The sequence below is a fragment of the Dioscorea cayenensis genome, chromosome 17 (genome assembly GCF_009730915.1).
Source record: "Dioscorea cayenensis subsp. rotundata cultivar TDr96_F1 chromosome 17, TDr96_F1_v2_PseudoChromosome.rev07_lg8_w22 25.fasta, whole genome shotgun sequence".
Taxonomy (NCBI): domain Eukaryota; kingdom Viridiplantae; phylum Streptophyta; class Magnoliopsida; order Dioscoreales; family Dioscoreaceae; genus Dioscorea; species Dioscorea cayenensis.
This window is the reverse complement of record NC_052487.1, coordinates 15,497,786-15,517,933: the sequence shown is the minus strand read 5'-3', so window position 1 is coordinate 15,517,933 and position 20,148 is coordinate 15,497,786. Positions and strand designations below refer to the sequence as shown.

General features: G+C 32.9%; 1 protein-coding gene and 2 long non-coding RNA genes across 4 annotated transcripts; 2 read left to right on the top strand and 1 right to left on the bottom strand.

Annotated features, from left to right (window-relative positions):
- The first annotated feature begins 203 nt into the window (after nt 1–203).
- Nucleotides 204–7,871, top strand: LOC120279955 (protein DEFECTIVE IN MERISTEM SILENCING 3-like). Of its 2 annotated transcripts, none has more exons than XM_039286643.1 (7): nt 204–280; nt 4,062–4,167; nt 4,396–4,510; nt 4,815–5,058; nt 5,133–5,324; nt 5,501–5,821; nt 7,428–7,871. In XM_039286643.1, the coding sequence occupies exons 2-7, from the start codon at nt 4,120–4,122 to the stop codon at nt 7,666–7,668; spliced, it is 1,161 nt and encodes a 386-aa protein (XP_039142577.1). In that variant the 5' UTR covers nt 204–280; nt 4,062–4,119; the 3' UTR covers nt 7,669–7,871. The 2 variants fall into 2 exon arrangements, with proteins under 2 accessions (XP_039142577.1, XP_039142578.1); XM_039286644.1 differs by lacking the exon at nt 204–280 and adding an exon at nt 4,239–4,265 and having other exon boundaries at nt 4,070–4,167.
- An 847-nt stretch (nt 7,872–8,718) lies between these two features.
- Nucleotides 8,719–13,329, bottom strand: LOC120280237. The gene is made up of 3 exons (XR_005542276.1): nt 13,189–13,329; nt 9,761–10,085; nt 8,719–9,008 (listed from the first exon to the last, which is right to left on the bottom strand). It is a non-coding gene; the product is annotated as an uncharacterized LOC120280237 (long non-coding RNA).
- Nucleotides 13,330–13,480: 151 nt separating this feature from the next.
- Nucleotides 13,481–16,163, top strand: LOC120280238. The gene is made up of 3 exons (XR_005542277.1): nt 13,481–13,704; nt 14,326–14,385; nt 15,996–16,163. It is a non-coding gene; the product is annotated as an uncharacterized LOC120280238 (long non-coding RNA).
- Nucleotides 16,164–20,148: the final 3,985 nt, after the last annotated feature.

Here is a 20,148-nt window from a genome sequence, read left to right as displayed (position 1 = left end):
ACATTTCAAATAATACAGGGATCAATTTGGGTATTCTACCTAATTTCTTAGTAGAAAAAATTACTCTCTCAGCTCTTTTTTAGGATGGTTGAGGGGCATGCATGTAAAAACACTATTAATATATTAATTAGAAAATTCTCTGTGAGAAAATTTAAATTATTCACGTGAGTTCCACGTGACAGAGAAGAGACAAAAATGGCTATGTTCATTCACACATTCAGCAAACTCTTCTCCGACCTTCCTCCGCCAGCCTCCGCAATTCCTTCAAGCGCCGATTCAGGTCCTTCTTTTCCTTTCTTTCTTCTTTCTTCCCTCAATCCGCTCCTCTCTTCACTTGATATGCATTTATCTGAATTTGTCTCTTTCTAATACTTGATTACCATGTCAAGCACCTGAGGCCCCTGATTTGTTCAGCAGGTGCCTCGTTTAACACTTGTTTCAGGATTTAAATTAGCCAAAGAGTTTTCTTTAGTTGGTGAGCAATGAAGAAGTTATGTATATAGTGATGATATGCTTTTGGGAATTTATATATCTGTGTTGTGAAAGAGATGATGTTGGGGACGTTTTAAGAAAATTAGGATTGTTGGAGCATTGTCTTAGTGGTTGTGTTTATTTTAGATTAGCGAATAATATGTTAGCAGGAATTGGATGGAGTATTATGTGAGTGGATCAATCTGCAAAACCTATTTTTCTCTATAAACTCCAAGTTCCGCTGCAGATCAGTTTCCATTGATTTGTTTCAGGTGTATTATTTATAATTGCAGCACTTATGTTGGTTATTTTTTGGTCATACAGAATTAAGATTCATATTTATACTACTAGAGATGGGAGCATATTATTAGTTATATAAGTACTTGTATTTTTGCAATTTTTGTTAGTGATCGGTGAATATGCTTTATTCTAAAGATTTGAAACTTGTATATACCATGTAACTAGTGTTGTATATCATTTCCGAAGCTAGGTACGTGATGAGCATGCACAGTCTACTCTTTTGTAATATTTTTCAAACATGACAGAAACAATTTAAATTTTTGCCTCTGCTTTTAGAAGTATTTTATCACATACTTAAAGTCAGTTGCGCTTTTGTGGAAAGTGAAATTTTCAGCAAGATTCTTTGTCAATTACTGAAGGGGTGAGGTTATTGTGACATATTAGAAGGGGTCAGCTATTTATATTAGAAATGTAGTTTTCATGGTTTTATATCTTTGACATGGAAAAATACCCTAATACTATTCGAATGGAAATTGCTAGAGTAATAATATATATGTTTAAATTATAAGGGTTTTAATGGCTTTTTGGTTAAGTTTAGAAAATCCTAATCCTACTTTACTTAAGGAGAGTTATGCCTCAATTATATATAGTGTGAAAGTCTATTTTTTTTTGTTTGAATATTATATTCTTTCCTTAAATAGTTTGTTCACTTATTTTGGATTGCATTAACATGGTATCAAGACTAGGGTTCGAAGAAAGAAAAGGAATCTTGGTTGTGGTGCTGTGGTGTGGCACTGTAGCAGAAGCGATACTTTTTGACATTGTAGCAGTTCTTTGGAAGGATTTGTTTTTGCATGGAGTTTCATGATGAAATTAGAGTAATTATATGATGACAAATTTTCTTGATGGATAAAGTATGTTGATGTATATTAATGGATCTTTAGTTATGCTTATACTTGATACAAAGTATGATAGTTCTATAGAAGCTTTATCTAATCTCTAAAAGTGTCTATAAGAGCGGTGTATTGTCACCTAGGAATAGGATATCGGTTTTCAATTATCAAAAATTTCTACTGCTAAGTCTGCATAGGATTTTCTAACAAATTTATATATGCATGATAATTATGACAAAGTATGTCAATTACATGAGCAAATACGAGCTGCTCACTAAGGTTTCTTCTATTTAAGATTTTTATACCAAATTAAGTATGTTATGGGATTGATTAACACTTATGAAGCTTATCGGTTGCAAGCAAATGTAGCCTTTCTCAAATATAGAGAAAACACCATTTGACTTAATTGTTGATGGGGTTACAAGAAGATTTTGAGTCTGTCAAGCATTCTCTATTATATCGCATATTCCTGTCTATTATTGGTGTAGCTATGAGTGAATTAATTGCCGAAAGATTCGTTTTGACTCTGTCTCCCATTTTTAGTATTCATAAATCTTAAAATTCTGCTGTTGTTGTCGTTAATATAGGTCACATTCAACTCACAACCAAACGTATGTTTAAAATCATTTCAAATAAGTGTAGTTATTGCCATGAAAAAGAGGCATTGGAAGAACTCTTGTGCACAGTGTGGTTGTACTTGAGATCATGGTTGTGGCCAGGGGTGTAATATGTTCCATATCAGTCTTACTCAGTCTATTCTTAGGTAACTACAATGATGTATTGGACGTGGGCTAATGTCTTGTCTAATATATTTACTGATCAACACATAACTTTACCTATAGGGGGTATCTGAACAAGAAGTGTCATCTTATCACCTTAAACTTTTGCGTTGAATCAGGCTTAGATAATATGTTTGGTTTGGATCTAACATGTCCTTCCATAGGCTTTCCCTGCGCTAAGAAACACTTATGCTGTCTTGTAAATGACTTTATGGTCTCAAACAAGCGCTTCTTGCTTGGCTTGAGAAGTTCAGTTCAGCATTACTCCAACTTGGCTTTATTAACTCAACTTATGATTTAGTTTTATTCACTTATAGCTCTTCTCGTGGCAAAATTCTTTTGCTTTTGTATGTGGATGATATGATTATTAGTGGAGATGACTTGGATGGTATTACCTCTCTTAAGGATCACCTTGCAAAGTTATTTGAAATAAAAGATTTTGGCCATTTAAGTTATTTTCTTGGGATTGAAATCACCTTATTAGCTCAAGGTGATATGTTATCTCAAACTGAATGTAGTGGATCTCACGTCACTCGCCCTAATATACAGTTTGTTGTACATGTTAGTAGTCAATTTTGTTCTGCTTCAAGTTGTTTAATCCTTCCAAGGCACATATTATTATGTATTATTATTCCTTTCATGTTCATCTTTGGCTTTAGATACCTTTTGTGATGCAAATTGGGTCGGAGATTTCATGGATCATCGTTCCACTATTGGTTCATTTTTTTATTTGGGATATTTTTCTGGTCTCTCGGAAAAGCAAGAAACAGGAGTTGTTGCTAGATTCTCCACTGAAGCATAGCATTGATCTATGCCATCACCTTTTCATTGTGATAAACTGAATTGTGAGCAATCAAGATAGTATTTTTATTTCTACTCTGTAAATAGTATGAGGGGGATGTTAGAGTAATAATATATGTTTAAAGTATAAGGGCATTAATGTCTTTTGATTTAAGTTTAAAAAACTCTAATCCTACTTTTATTTAGATAGAGTTGTGCGTTGATTGTATTTTAGTGTGAAAGGCTATTCTTTCTCACTAAAATACACTTGTTTGTTTTGGATTTTAACAAAAATCACAAGTAATTACTGATTTGAATTCATGTTAAAAAGCCAATGATTTATAGAAATAATTATATTTAAGGTTGGCCATTGTCAATTTCATGTTTATAAGAGATTGAAAACTTTTTAGAAGGCCATCTTATGATTTGGATAGTTTAACAATTCACAAAAACAAAAGATGTGATCCAAAATTCCATTCTCTAATAAAAGGCTCTCAACAATGAGTGCAGCAGGACAATGGGATAATCAACACATAATGTTAGTGTTTGAGATCTATGAAAAGAAACCAGCATGAATATTCATGCTCACCAGCCAATGGTAGAATCTGAAAAGTTATAGTGTTGTGCCAATTATAACACAAATGCTTGTCATGGTGGATGTGATATTTTAATAGTGCATAGTACATGAAATCTCCTGAACAAATAACTTACTAGTAGAAATTCTGTCATTTTATTTAAAAATTTCTTGCCATTGGCAGTAATCCATCCTGCCACCTGTTTTTATCAATGAGAGCCACAAAGTTTTCTGGACCACAGATGTACTGCCTACTGTATTGCTACCTGCTAGAAGTATATGTATAAGATTCTCATGGTGCACTCTTTGTATGCGTGGATGCAGCTTGCTAGCTGTGGAGCTCATCGGTGGAAATAGTTGCTTTCTACTGCCTGAAAGTTGAATGGAGGAAGATCCTCAAAAGATAGAGTCAATGATAAGCAGTTCTGAGGTTGGTAAAATCATAGTATTTAGTGTCACTAGCTTATGTCTTTTATCTCATTATTATCTCTCCATTGTCAGATATTCTGTTTTCTGTGAGCTTTAGAGGTACGAGATTTGTGGTTTTGGTGTCATCATTTGTATGATCAAGCAAGTTAGGCTGAAGTTATATTAGAAAACATCCTGTGGACCCAAAATGCAGTACCTAATGAGCTTCTCTTGTTTATTTTTCTAACAGAAAGTGGATGCTGATTTACAAGATCTTGGGCTGAAAGTTAATTATCATGAGAAAAATCTGGCATTTCTCAATGCTGAGATGAGCACTCTCTCTGAATCAGTTATTGACTTACAAGGTTAAACCCAAATTATCATTTTTTAAAAGGCTCATTAGTTGTAATGATTGCCAAAGAATTTGCACAAGTGATATTGTTAATCTTGAAAAATATTTGCTACTTGAAAATTTCATGTGCCATGCCATACCATTTACACTATTACGAATTGCTTGGCATGCCTTTTTTTTTAATGTAGAATCCTATTTGTATTTAAATGTTAGAATATGTCAGAGACCAAACTTTTTTATTTTCTATTCTATGTAGCATAGCAAATAAATTATGCACAGGTAATTAGTATTCAAGGTACTGATATTAGGATTTGCAGCTGAACCTGAACTTGCGGTATATGATATATCTCATGTAAATGAAGAAACAAGCAACCATGAATGTCAGATTCAAACTATGAAGCATACAATCGAACACATACTGGAGAAGGAGAAAACAGCAGCTGGCATAATATGCCAGCTGAGAATTCGTCATGTATCTCAAGCATCAAAGTTACCATTGACAAAGGATGTTGTTGGTGTTGTTGTTACACTTGGAAGTGTAAAGGACGAGAATCTTAGCAGGTTATTCTTCTCAATCATACCAAAAGTAGTTCTATATTTCGATCATTTATTAAAATTTGATTTTATTTGTTTAGGCTTTTATCTGAATACTTGGGTTCAGAAACCATGTTGGGTGTTGTTTGCAAGACTTTTGAAGGCATAAAGGCCCTTGAAAAGTATGACAAAGAAGGCATGATTGACAAGAATTTTGGCCTTCATGGTCTTGGACCGTCAATTGGCAGACTCCTTGAGGGAAGATTTCTTGCCATCAGTCTTGAAAATTTAAGGTCAAAGTTTTGACTATCATTTTCCTTCATTGAATATCCTGCATGGAAATTTATCGTCTCATAAAACTTTTGAGTAATTGGAAGTATGGTTGTCGTCAATTTCACCTCTGGATAAATCAATCTTCTTTACTTGTTCAATTGCCTTTTGGCATCATAATTTGCTTCTAATTTTGCAGAGCATATCCTGGTGGATTTTTAGCTGGTGATCCACAAAAGAGACTTGATTTTCCAAAGCCGAGATTACCAGATGGCAAATGCCCACCAGGTTTTCTAGGTTTTGCAGTAAACATGATTGATTTGGATGATGATCACTTAAGTTGTCTCACAGTCAATGGCCATGGTCTAAGGGAAACCTTATTTTATAACCTGTTTTCCTACTCACAAGTATATAGAAGCAGGGCTGAGATGGAGCTTGCAATGCCTTGCATAAGTGACGGTGCTATTTCTTTAGATGGGGGAATGATTAAAACCAATGGTCTTTTTTATCTTGGGGCGAGGTAAACAATTGACATAATTTTGGTCGTGATTATTTTATAATGAACTTCATTCTTTTTGATAGTATTGATTTACATTTGTAGCAAGCGAATCAAATTTTTGATAGTTTATGCCAAATACACATATTCCCAAAATATTGGGAGATTGTCCCTATTAGATGTTCAGTTCTCATGCCTCTATGGAAGGCCTACAAGTATTCTGTTACATATTAGTGAACCAAATTATTTGCTTACATTAAGGCCTATGCTGAACTTGCAATCTTGTGATTAGATTTTCTTTGATAAAGTTTGTGTGTTTGCAACAATCTTATTTGAGATAGCAATAAGAATAGAAAAAAGGGAATGCCCATGGCAATTTTTTTGAGTAATGTATAGGATGTTGAGCAATCAAGAATTTTGCTTTGTATTGAGCTCATTCCTAAGTATATTTAACATTTCTGGAAGTTAATTGGGCAGCAGTCTATAAAATTTTTTTATGCAGATATGCAGGTTTTTCTAATTTGTGGCCATATTTGTGGCCCTTTGTGATGATAAATACATAAAGTTGTTTGGGTGTGGATATGGACATATTTGTATTCTTTGCTTAAATGTGTTATGTGTAGTCCATATGCTTGTTTCCAATGTCCATTTATACCCTTTTATGATGAACATTTAATATTTTAGTGCAGACAAAAGAATTAACAATAGATGGGTGCTACGGTGTCCTAATTATTTATTTATTTATTTTATTAGAGTATATTTAATTCATGAGGTGGTTAGTTTTTCCCAATCAATGGTACTTTTGTTAATAGAAAAATTGAATAAGTTGGAAAGTACAATTGTAATCGAGATTAAAATTCTTTTGTTATATGCCTGGCCTCTAAACCTCAATGATTTTAGAAATATATTATCATAAATGTAAAATTATTCACACAGTAAGGAATACTAATATTTAATAGTATTTGGTAAGGAATCAAAATTGTTATAAAATTTTCTTTATTTAATGATGAAATATTGATACCTATCAAATAGTAGGTGTATTTATTTGATTTTGTAAATTACTAGAATCCATCTTTGTTTTGAATCCATGAAGACACGATCTGATCAATTCTACAATGCACTTGCCATCTATATCTTCCAAGGAAATTAAGTAAATTAAAACTAGATTGTCTCATCTATAATAACAAAATGTTTATTATGCTTAATATCTTTAGTTTAACGTGTATTTGTCTTAATTTTGTCAAGTATGAGTTGTTATTTCTTTACAAAGCTCGCCTTCGGTATTCACCTCCTTATGGTTAAGGTGGGTATGGCTAGCACCCATAATGTGACGGGTGGTATGTATAAAATGTTAGAAGTATGTCTTTAAAGTATAAGGGTATTAATGAATTTTGGATTCCTACTCTTATTTAAAAAGAGTTGTGTCTCAATTGTGTTTTTGTATGAAAGACTACTCATTTGGTTTGGAGATTACATCCTTTCTATCAATAGTTTATTTTCATGTTTTGAATTGTATTAACATGGTATCAAAGACAGGTTCATAGTACTAGTCATATATAGAAGATAATATAAGTTTATTATATAGTGTCTTTAAATTATTGATAATGCCTATTAATGGACATGATTTTAGGAAGGACGACATATTAAGATTTCCAACAAGTTTTGGAAAACCAACCAGACCAAAGGAGATTCACGAGACACGGGAGAAAATGAAGGTTTTGCAATGGAAAAAAGAGAGGCTGGCTGAAGATATTCTAAGAGAAAAGGCTTTGTTAAAGAAGGCGAAAGACGCCTTCCATGCCAAACGAAAAGACTATGAGAAGTTCCTCAATGATGCACGTCAGTATATACTAAAGGTACTGCCAAATTGAATCTTTTATGATAGAGCATGATAACCCCCAATTCATAGCAAGCCAGATTTAGTTTTACAGATTATATCTGATTACATCATTCCCATATGATTGTTACTGTAGAGAACTATTCATGTTGAATATGCAAATGACATTAACTTATTCTGGTGGTGAGATGAACCAGTTAAAAGAATTTGATCAAGTTTTTGACATTTAAATTTCAATTGTCTTGTTGTCTTTAGTTGCCTGAATGAGGCATAATAAATAATTTTCTAGAATTGGGTTGTCTGGTTGAATGCCCTTTCTACATGATCCTTGCCATCAAGTTTGGTGAAGCATTCTTCCGAGAAATTATGCTTTGCGGACATTTATTATTTATATGAAAACTTCATTGTTAGCATTGTGCAAAAGAAAGATTTGAAGACTGTACAGGGCGTCATTCACCAGGACCAGATGCTTATATATTTTCTAATCTTGATTTAGAATTAACAGATTATTAAACTTGGGCAGATGTCTGTACATTAATTATAATTTGAAGTGTGTTAGCTCTCCATTGGACTTCAAAGTATGGACCCTTATTTTTTTCAGTGAATGATGATTGCAAACTGGACAGCAAATTTGGTTTCTTTAGATTTCATTAGTTAATTGCAAATGTCTCCAGGAAATGGCTGGTTTCAGGATGATTGCATGCTTTCCAATCACTGGGAAACATAGTCATTTCAGATTTGGTGAAATTCTTGCGTAAAATTAAGCACAAGCTCAAATTAACTTTTAATTCTGAGCTTGCCTTCATTTTATTCAAGTTTGACTATTTTTGGTATATTAGAAATTAAGATATTGATACAATGTAAAAGTATGATTGAAAGCTGAACATATCTGCCAATTAAATGCATCGTTTCTGCCAAAAAAAGAAAAAAGAAAAAAAAAAAAAGAGGTGCTGCTACGGCACACATAAATAAGTCTGAAATTTCAGAAGGTGAAAAACCTGGAAGAACATGAAGAAACAGATGCTGAGGTTTTTCATATTAACTGCCTGTTTAATAATAAATGGATTCAGTCAGCTAACTTTAAGCATCAAACATACATGAAAAACTTGGCTTGTTGGCCATATAAATATACAATAGAACAAATACACCTCCTGGATTGACCAGCTTGTATACAATAATACATTCCATAATGGAAACACAATACTAATAAATGATTAGATTCATTCAGAATACAAAGCATCTTTGATTATGATAAACACCAAAAATTTTTGCGTGAGTTGATTCGCCTGTAATCTTGTGGTCTTCATTTCAGCCTCTTGACCATGCATCAGTCATTTCCCCAGATGCTGCTTTTGAAAAAAGAAGGCATTTCATCTGTCATTAATCAGTAACAATGTCAAGAAAACACAAGATAATCTTACTTTTAAACAAACAACAAGAGACTAGAGTTTGCATTGCATTCAAAGAATTCGGTTATCCACTTCAATGTATTTGACACATTGGAACCCACCACAAAACAACCATAAACATGGTGAGCATAGCAGCCTTCTGAAGTTCAAGATTCAAGGACTGCGTAGCCAATGGCCTGATCAACAGAAGAAGTATCATGTACAACATATGAGACAGCATGACAAATTGGGGGTTATTCCTGTTCAATATCCCCAAAATTCTTTCTTCATGAGGTCCTAAATCAAATATAAATGTTTCCCCAATGGCTGCATCATTGCAATTGATGAATGTTTTACACTTTGAGTAAACATCAATTCTTTAAGATCTTCAAATGAAGAGAGGAATTGCGAATGAGTTGAATACAATGTTCCACATTTGTCAACCACATACAAGCATTCAAATAACAACAAAACTACTTTACTAACACTTGGACCATTAAGAAACAAAATGAAAGAAAAAGTAAAATGTAGGTTCAGGGGATTATCAATGATGAGATCTTCCAACCTATATAAAAGGAAACCAGAACAAGGCAGGCACTGTTTTCACCCCAGTTAGTACATCAGCATTATACTTGAATAAAACTTAGAAAGAGAGATTTTATTTGATAGATTAATTATGAAGAAACTACATGAAGAAACTACATGAAGAAAAACCTCGGGAGATTTATTATCATCTACCTTAGTCAGTGCTTCCTGTTGCAGAATCCCTTCCTCCCCTTCCAAATGCAACCTCATCCATGTTCTGTCCATGCCGCCTATATCTCCCACCAGATGCAATGAATCCCGGGCATGGTCTGAATGCCTTGCTAGGCCACTAGCCAAAGCCAGGGACAGTTGCTATGTCACCTTGAATTCCCCCCTCACCGTTGCATCCCCTTTCAACTCCCTCTTTTCCACAGGCCTCGCATCCCCTAAAATTATTTTAATGAATAGTGGAGGTTATTGCTTGCATTCCTCTCCAAAATGTATATCAACCGGTAAGGGCTAATTTGGCTGTTTCAAGCTACAATGTTTCAGAAACAAACATAAGTGAACGTGGACAAACAATACATAATGACAATGCAATTAAACTTAGGGGGCGTTTGGTTGGATGTAATTCTAAATGCAGTGGATTTCTAATTACATTGTAATTAGAAATCCTTGGTTTTTCAAAAATACAGTCTGATCAAATCTTGTGTTTGGTTAGATGTAACTCGAAATTCATCGTATTATAAAAATTTTTATGTTTGTTTGAAAAGGATTTGTAAATCTGTAATTGGAAAATGCATGTGTATATGTGTGTATATATGCATATATGTATATATGTATATGAGTATATATATGTATAAATATACATATATATATATATGTGTGTATATATACATATATGTATATATATGTGTATATATACATATATGTATATGAGTATATATATGTATAAATATACATATATATATATATATGTGTGTATATATACATATATATATATATATGTGTGTATATATACATATATGTATATGAGTATATATATATTTGTATAAGTACATGTATATGTATATATATATATATGTATATACATATATGTATATAAATATATATCGGTATAAGTACATGTATATGTATGTATATATATGTATATACATATACATATATAAGTATATATATAGCTGTATAAGTATATGTATATACATATACATATATGTATACAAGTATATATATATATGTATAAGTATATGTATATATATGTATAAGTATATGTATACATAATACATATATGTATGTGCATATATACATATACATATATGGATATATATGTATGTGTAAAAATATGTATATGAGAATATATATATATATATATAGTATGTATGTGTATATATACGTATATGAATATATATATCTGTATAACTATATGTATATATACATATATGTATATGAGTATGTATATGTATATGTGTAAAAGTACCTGTATATGTTTATATAAATATATAAATGTATATGTATGTGTATATGTATGTGTATGTATGCGTGTATTTATATATATACATTGGTTTTCAACTCACAGGATTTGGTTTTACGCCCAATTTGGGCGTAAAACCAAATACACCAAAAAAGCTATTGTGATGTAATCCCAATTACATCAGGATTTGCAAATACACTCAAACAAACAATGAATTTCATAAAGTAAAGTATTTGGTTTTACATGTAAAACCAAATACACCCAAACAAACACACCCTTATACATGCTGCCATTTCCATGCGATCTTCCAGAAACATTGACCATCTTCTATTTAGAAGAATTGCCAAAATGGAGTAGCAAGTCTATAAAAGACCATCAACAAAAAAAATAATTGGTCAGGTATTATATAAGGTGCCGAAATCTACAGCTCCATCAGCAAGGCATAGTATGGCTTGGAGGAGCCGAAAATCTAGTTAGAACCTTGTGTATCAAACTAACTAGTAAAAAGTGAAAGGAACTTGGACAGATAGGTTTTGTTAAGAATAAGAGATCAACGAGTGCAAAAGAACAAAATATATAACAATAAATCAAAAGATTACAATAGGAACTTGACTCGTACATGACTTAACTCATGTTTATGTAGACTAAAAGTAATTTCTTTAAACATAATGATTTTTTTTTTTTTTTTTATGTTTAAAGAATATCACTATAAAACAAAAAGATTTCAAAAGCTAAGAAATAAAGACTGCCATTGCACTTATAACTCCTTAAGAAATTATATATAATATGGTTTCTTTTTTGCTTGCATATCCTTAAAAAAAGTGGGTAATTGCTAATATACTCCTCTAACATAAATCAATTAGAACATCGATATAAAAGAAAACAAAAAATGAAACTACCATTTATTCACTTTAGAGAGGGAAAAAAGAAGTGGAAGGTCAAGAATAAATCTTACATTCATGCAATTTTTAAGTGGACTTTTAACTAAAGTAAATATAATATGATTTTTCCAAAAGTAGAAAAAATTAATACTTTCATAGGAGTATACAAGCAATTTTTCTATATTATGGCTAAAGATAGAATAAAAAATTATAATGGAGAAGAGAAAATATCATGATGCACCAAAAGATTGCAATAGGTGCTTCATTCATATGTGACATATCTAACTACTCATTCTCTTCGGAGAGGGGAAGAAAAATGTCGAAGGTCAAGAATAAATTTATTTTTATAGGACTTTCAAGTTTACTTTTGACTACAATATGATTTTTAGAGAAGTATGTCTAGAATTACCGTTTTTATAAGAGGTATACAAGCAAATTTCGGTGTTACTGTTAAAAGTAGAATAAAAATAGTAGAGAGAACATTATAATTTACCAAAAGTTTGCAATAGGTACTCCATTCATCCATACCAAATCTTATGTTCATATGAATTATGTAATTTTAATGTGTTTGATGGGCACAATTCACCTGTAACCCTAATAAAAGTTTTATATATAAAATGAATACCTGACAAGGGTAGGGAAACCCAACAATGCAAGAGTAAAAAAAAATTACACATATGAATGAAGCACATATTTACTTTTATTAAATACTATATACATGCTAGCATATATACTAATAGCAATTATGTTTATACAAAAAAAATAATGTTTGATTTTTAGCAATAAAGTCTATGAAGGTATGCACACAAGTATTACTCTTTTACAAGGAAAATAACATTTTTTTTTTCATAATTTTTTTTTTGTTATGCAATTAAAATTGTTAGTTTTTTATAACATTTTAAAAATAATTTATTCAGAGTTAGTAAGGTTATAACTTTTTAAGATGGAATTGCCCTTAAGTTCTAAGATTATTTTTTCTTATTTAAAACATTTCTAAATAGAGATTGTAAAAGAGTTTTGGTCATAAATAAGATATGTGGAACAAAACCAATCATAGTGTGGTTTATCCACTTTTTCTACCCAATCATAGACAAACCATGTCATTCCTCACTTCCCAGTGAATAACAGAATGCCACTTAAAATAGCAAGAATTACAAGACCTGATGGGTTGAAAACCCACAAGAAACAAAATAAATCCATGAAGAAAAGGATCAAATTTCTTCACAATATCATTAAAAAAGAAAAACAAAAACAAAAGAAAGAAATCCAATATGGGAAATTGGGGGTACCTGAAATCTGCAGGGAAGGTGGAAGCCGGCTCATTAATAGATAAGCTCCTGTGGGTGGAGATGAAGAAAAAGAAGAAAGCGTGTTATTTTTGGATTCACTGGGATTCAGGGTTTGCAGAGACGAAGAAGGTGAACAATATAGTCTAGATCTGGAGAGAGGCCTTGTGGGAATAAGATGATGTGGACCCCGCCCATGCATTAACCTTGCTTAGGATGCTAATCATTTGTTTGCTTTTCCCATAATCACTCTTCTCCTTGTCATCTTGTTGTTAAAAGTTTGTTAGAAGGAGGAATTTCCGGAGTGTTTTTTGGCTTCCATCACATCCATGCTTTGCTGATTAAATCAAGTGTCAACCTCCTTGCCTCCTCCCTCCCTCCCTTGTTTCCTTCATCTCCTTGGTTTCCATTACTTCTCCACTTAGAGCTTCAAGTGTGAGAATCATTGCGGAGCACTGTAGCGATGGTGATCAAGCCGGGGAAGAGATCATCGCCGCCAACTTGTCGGCAAACCTAGAGGTAGTTACCAATGATTTTCCACCTCGATCAAAAGCTTAGCTTTCCATTCATAGCATGTTTGTATGCCAAGATGAAAACTTGTTTGTTTATATTCTTAGGTTTTCTTCAAGAGTTTTATCCTTTTTAAAGAATATATATAGGCATATATTTTTGCATGAAAACTACAACCTTTTTGTTGGTATGCATATATACTTATATTTACATCAAAAACTACAGCCATTTGAGTGTTTATCTTTGCATATTTTTGCATGAAAACTGCAGCCATTTGAGTGTTTATCTTTGCATATTTTTGCATGGAAACCTGCAGCCTGTTAACATTTTTGAACTCATTAGAAATCCAAGCTTTATGCTTGTAAATTAGTTGTTTTGCATGTCTTCTTGTTTCTTTCAAGCATGCTTAAGGGCCAACTAGTGCATGCTTAGAAAAACACACTCACCTTCTAAATTCTGCAGCCTTAGGATGTGTGTTTTTGCATTTGAGAGTGACCTTGCAGTCCTTGTGTGATCTTAGGTAGTTGCCTTGATGATGACCAACAACCCTAGTTTATGTTGTTCATTTTTTTTGTTTTGAATGGTTCATTCTTTCTTGAGTTGTAATGGTTGGCAATCCTTGGGTTATAGGATCACTTGACAAGTGACTTTGGGTCTTCGCATTGTGTCTTGGAGTATAGTATTTTCGAGGTAAGTAATCCGCACCTAATATTTTTGACAAGTTTTAATTTCAAAAGTTTTAATATTAATTGATTCTATATTTAAAATTTCATAGGAGTGGGAGCTTGCAACTTTTTGTTTAAAAGGAATATTTGATCATATTTGGATTATAAAGTTTGGCATGTTTTTAGAAACTCTACCTTAGTATTTCAAGTAATTCGGGTATTTGAATTGAATATTTTTGAGTGTTGTAAGTAATCCACTCGATAACTCCGTATTTTTCAATATTTGAGAAATTATTTTTATTCGGCAAATTAATTATCTAGTATTTTTGTTATTTTTATTTTTGAATATCTATTATTTTTGTTAATAATGATATAATTTAATTGGAATATGTATTTTGAGGCATTTTCTTTAATTAATTATTTTTGTTTAGTTGTTGACTTGGTAAATCTACATTGGTGTAATGCTAATTAAAGGATTGCTAATTCATTTTAACTTGGTTGTTAATTTATTATTTATACTAAGTGTGCGATTACAGTCAAATGATTACTTCAACATTTATAAAATTCGTTTGTTTGTAGGCATGGGTTAATGATTCTGCTATCATTTGGATTGACTTAGTTAATTCCATTATTTATTTATTTATTTAATCATTTAATTTAGTTTTGAAGTAGCTGGTGTTTTTAATAATTTTAAATACTTTATGTACTTAAATTTTTATATTTCATTTATGGTTATCGATTTATTTCCTTAAAGTGAGATTTTGATATTTATTAGCATTTTTGAATATATATGAACTTGAGGAATTTTAGAAATTTCTGAACTTGTACTTTGTAAATATTTTGTATCTGAATGTTTTGGTCTACAAATGAGCGATATGCAACCCTGTCAGTGGGGGGTTAAACCCTAACCTTGTCGACAAGTAATTTTGGAAAAATGAGACTGCAGTTTCGCACCGTGTCCGTTCGGTGAAATAATCAACTGTCACATGGTATTCAGTCTCGGGTCACCGAGGGTAAATAAATGATTTCTGTTATTTTGGGCTCGGGTCTGTCACCGAGGATAAACAAATGACCTTTGGCACTTACAGTGAATTTGGAGACATACTCTGGATTTTGTTATCTATGCTTTATCCTTTGGTTCTGATAATACTATTTGGTGCTATTGATTTTTGTACAAATTTCAGATTCGCATTCCTGGTTTTCAAAATTTTGGTGAACGACTTACTTGGAAATATTCTTTTATTAGAATATTATACTCTGTATTGTGTTAAATTATTGTTTCGGAGACTTGTGCTGTTCTGAAAATCCGGTATACTTGAAAAGTCACTTTTGTAATTTCTGATTTAGTCTAACTATGGTTTGGAGGCTTATGCTCATATCTAGAAAATTTTCTATATTTCTGATTTGCAGCTTTGAATCTGGTATTCTCTTGAATAAAGTATTCTTAAATAGTGGTATTACTTAAGAACTATACCTCTGTTGAAGTATTTATTTTGTAATTGTTTAAACTATGTTTAAACTTTGAATTATTCTTAATATTTGAATTCCAGATTCATAATCCCCGTTGTTTTAAAATAATTTCTGGATTACTTACTGGGCTAGTGAGCTCATGAATTCATTTTAAATCCTTTTCAGATTAAGAGTGATAGACCGGCGTGGATCTTGAAAGATTGGCTGTAGATGTTGTCTTGTCATGTTGTAAATTTTAAGTTCATATTATTGTTTATCCATGTATTCCCGTATTTTATATTTTGAACTTCTATATCCCGGTATTATGTACTTTGTAGAGTTTGTAATTCTGTAACCCAGTTGGTTTGTTATAGTTTTGTTTGTCCTAAACTAGGTCCTGAGGCCTTGCAGGTCTACTTGGTTCACACCCTGTGGATCTGCGGCCGTTTGTCTGCGCACCGGGTCCGACGAGCCGGGTTCGGGGCGTGACAAATTAAGTGGTATCAGAGAGATTCGGTCTTGTTTGATTTATTTGTCTTAGTGTATTAGAAGGAAGTGTTAAAACTGAAGTGTTGTTTAGAATTTGAACCCATATCGAGTCAATTACATCAAAAAAGGGTTCTGATCACTTGTTGATTCTACATTGTCACCTCACTTTAAGATTTGCCTTCAATAGAGCATTTTGAGTCTTAGTCTAGTTTCCATGCATTGTATAGCTTTGATTTATATGCTAGAGCCTCCGGCTTAGATGCACCTTCTGTTACTAACGATTACTTTAATTTAGGCCTTTTAAGAGTAATCACTTTTTGCCATCAGTCATCTGCATCGCCTGTGATTGTGTAGCTTGAGCTTTAATTACCTGTATGTGCAATTTTTCTTATTGTCAAAGAGAATCTAGTGGATTATTTGATTCTTTGAGAGTGAGACATTTTTTTTTTGTCCTAAAGCAAGTCTGGTGCCAAGTCAATTGATGTAAGTCATATATCCCTTTTATTTTTAAAACTATCTTAGTTGCCATTTTGCTTCTCATATTCTTTGTAAGGCTTTTTCTTTATATTCTTTGGGAACTATTTTTTTTCTGAGATATAACTTCTACTACTCCAATATCAATTATACCACTCGCTGGAAGTTTAAATCCATCATGAAATTCTATTAAAAAATTTATGTTTAGTAGATTATTGTCCCTATAACCTATAGGATAGATTCTTAGATTATTTTGATCTTGAACTCCTATCTCTTCTAATCTATATTCTTCTTCTACAATCTGGATGAAGTCTATATAAGGCTCATTTGTGTTTGTTATGATATTAGAGAAAAGACAAAGTACAGACATGACTTGACTCGACACATCATTACTATCAACACTTATTATGTCAATTTCTTTGGCTAGTTCTAATTATTAATCTCTCCAAAATGCATTTACAAATGTTCAAGCATTGATGCTCCTTCAGAGGGGGTACGTGTCTGTACATAGGCTTGCTTGGAAAGTAGTGCTACCCACATTACTTAGTGGTTTGTGTTTATCTTTGCATGGGTTCAGGTAAACAAAATAACGAAGTATGTTAATACTTAGTGCAGTACATCCTCAAAAATGGCCAGAATTAATTGATAGATGGGAATCAAATGTTGTAAAAGTAATAGAAAGTATCTCCTATACTTTAAATATGGCCATATGCAAATATGAAATGGTCTTATTGGTTCTTTTATAATCTTTCTTTAAATTTAGCAATGTTAGTCCTGGGCTTGATGGTTATTAGTTTAGCTATTAAATTTTCTTGATGTGGCTCTTTTTGTATTAAAATATTATTAAAAAAAAGTAAAAAGTACCCTTAAACATGAATGATGACCCTCTCTATCCATTCCATATGCTTCTAACCTTCTCCGCCATACGCTTTCTTCTCTCCTTTTATCGATGGCCCCTTCAGTGATAGCCATAATTGGACCCGTCTCTATGATCCCAAGCCACTTCAACGACATGAGCCTTGCTTCTTCTTCGTTGACTACACCAAGGTTGTGGTGCTCTGTACCTTTGTGACCTATGAATCCCCATTGCCAATGGTCTTTTCTCCAATCTCGACCTCTCTACAGTTGAATGTACCTTAGGCTTCAATCTCCTCTTTTATTTTTGCTCCATCCTCTTAGAAGGCCTTCTAATTGGCCTTGGCTTCCCCAACTGAGATGCAATCTCCCCGCAGCAACTCTAGGTACTCCTAACCTTCCCCGTCTCCAACCTCCTCCAAGAAATTTTGAAAGGCTCCCTTTGGCCAAACACTTCAGGCATAAAACTAAAAGCCCTAACAAATCGATATCGATAACCTGATCCTTATTAGAAGCCCTTCCTATTCTTGTCCAAATCTACAATATTTCTACATCCCATCCCTCCCAAACCTTTTTGAGAATAGAGTCTTTCTTGTCCGTGATGGAGAGGTCCGTGTTGCTGGCATTGATCTTTGGTGCATCCATTGTATATACACTGTAAGTGCAGGGGTCACACAAGTAATAAAGTGTACCCTAAGATAGGGTAGTCAAATCCTCAAGGACCAGCTCTCCTAGTACTAGTTCACCCTTTATTATCTAGCCTGTAGAATGAATTTGGAACTACTAAACCTAAGTGACAAAATAAAAAACTAAGGCAGAGAGATGACAAACTTGGGATGAAATTAGGAGATAGAGCGGTGCCCTGGGCTTACTCCTCTCAAGACAATTACAAAGATTTCCTATATTAGTTATTGGCATAGCATTTTTGTATTGTGAAAATCCCTAGGGTAGTTGATCCCTTTGGTCCAAGCAATCAACCCTGATCACATGTGGTAATAGATCATTACCCTATGATTGGATGATGCTCTATGGATCTCTTTATTAGGTCTAACCCTAATTCGTAGAATTCAACAATATATACCCTATCTCTAGATGTGTGTTCTACCTGTATCTTCTATGCACCACTTAATACGATTGATTTCTCAATTCTAATCATGCCAATCAGATATTCAATTAAAGCTTCCGCACAATGTAATTATAAGCATGAAGCAACATAGAAGATTCACAAGAAAACTCATAGCCAATATATAAAAATAAGGAGATCAAATAGAATAAATCTTGAGATTCATGGCTTGAGGCACTGAATGATGGTTTAGCCTCTCATGTTCAAAAATAACAAGATATAATCCAAGGTTAAAGACAAGGAGGAAATCACATTTAAAATTCCCTTAATCCTCCTCTCAATGGTTACATTGGAATCCAAGAATGAAGAAGGCCAAATCATCAATGGCTCGCTTTCGAGCTGTAAGGGTAGCTTCAATCTACCCTTGAATGATGGTTTTTTGGCTCTCCTTTCTTAACCTTAGCTGTCCTCCTTATTCTCCACCAAAAAAAGTCCCCTTAGAATCTAACTTTCGAACTTTTAAAAGTAGATACTCATGCTCGACCATATTGAGGGTGTGTTTGAGGCCGTGCACTTTATTAGCAAACTTTGTGACTAGAATCAAGAAAAAAATATCACAAACTGGGATTTGCATGGCCTTCAACCATGGTCGTGCTTATCCCAAGCATGGTCGTGCAAGGAGCTAGTTGCCCTTGCTTCTTCATTTCCTCTTTTTCGTAATCTACACGGCCTGGACATCCTTCTACACGGCCATACAAGGATAAAACTGGGCCATGTTGCATTTTGGGCTCAATTTCCTCATCTGTCGTGATATGCAAGGCTTGAACATGGCCTAAACATGATTGTGGTCTTTACTTGTTTAGCTTCAATTCATTTATATTTTGCTTCTTTTGTCCCTAACCCTAATTACCTATTCAATGAAGCACAAAATACCAAAAGCAGCACTAAAAATATAAAGAGGTATGCAAGAAGACAAGCTAAGTTCATGCAAAAGATATATAGACATTGTGTACATTATGCACTCATCAACCTTGATGACTTTCTCCAGTACAAGTTTTAAGCTTATGTGATTAAATAAAGAGGCATAATAATTAAATAATGAAGTAAGTTACTTATTACAATAAACATGGCATTCAATTTATGTAATGAAATAAAATTATGAATTTAAGCAAAATCTTACGTACATCCAAAGAAAAATAGAGAAAACAACCCTAGAGCTGCTAGGGAAACAGGGAGGGACCAATCCTGCTGTGCTAGACTATTCTTGAATTTTGGTCAGCTGCATTTAGAAATTGTATCTGAGCCTTCAAGTTTGCTCCTTTTAGCATATGGAGCCACAGAAATTCATGAAAGGAACATCAGCATGATTTCAATTATTAAGGCAGAACATGTAGTGCATTTATCACTAAAGATTCATGCATTTCTTCAATCCATAAATTCCAAGTTAATGCCCTTAAC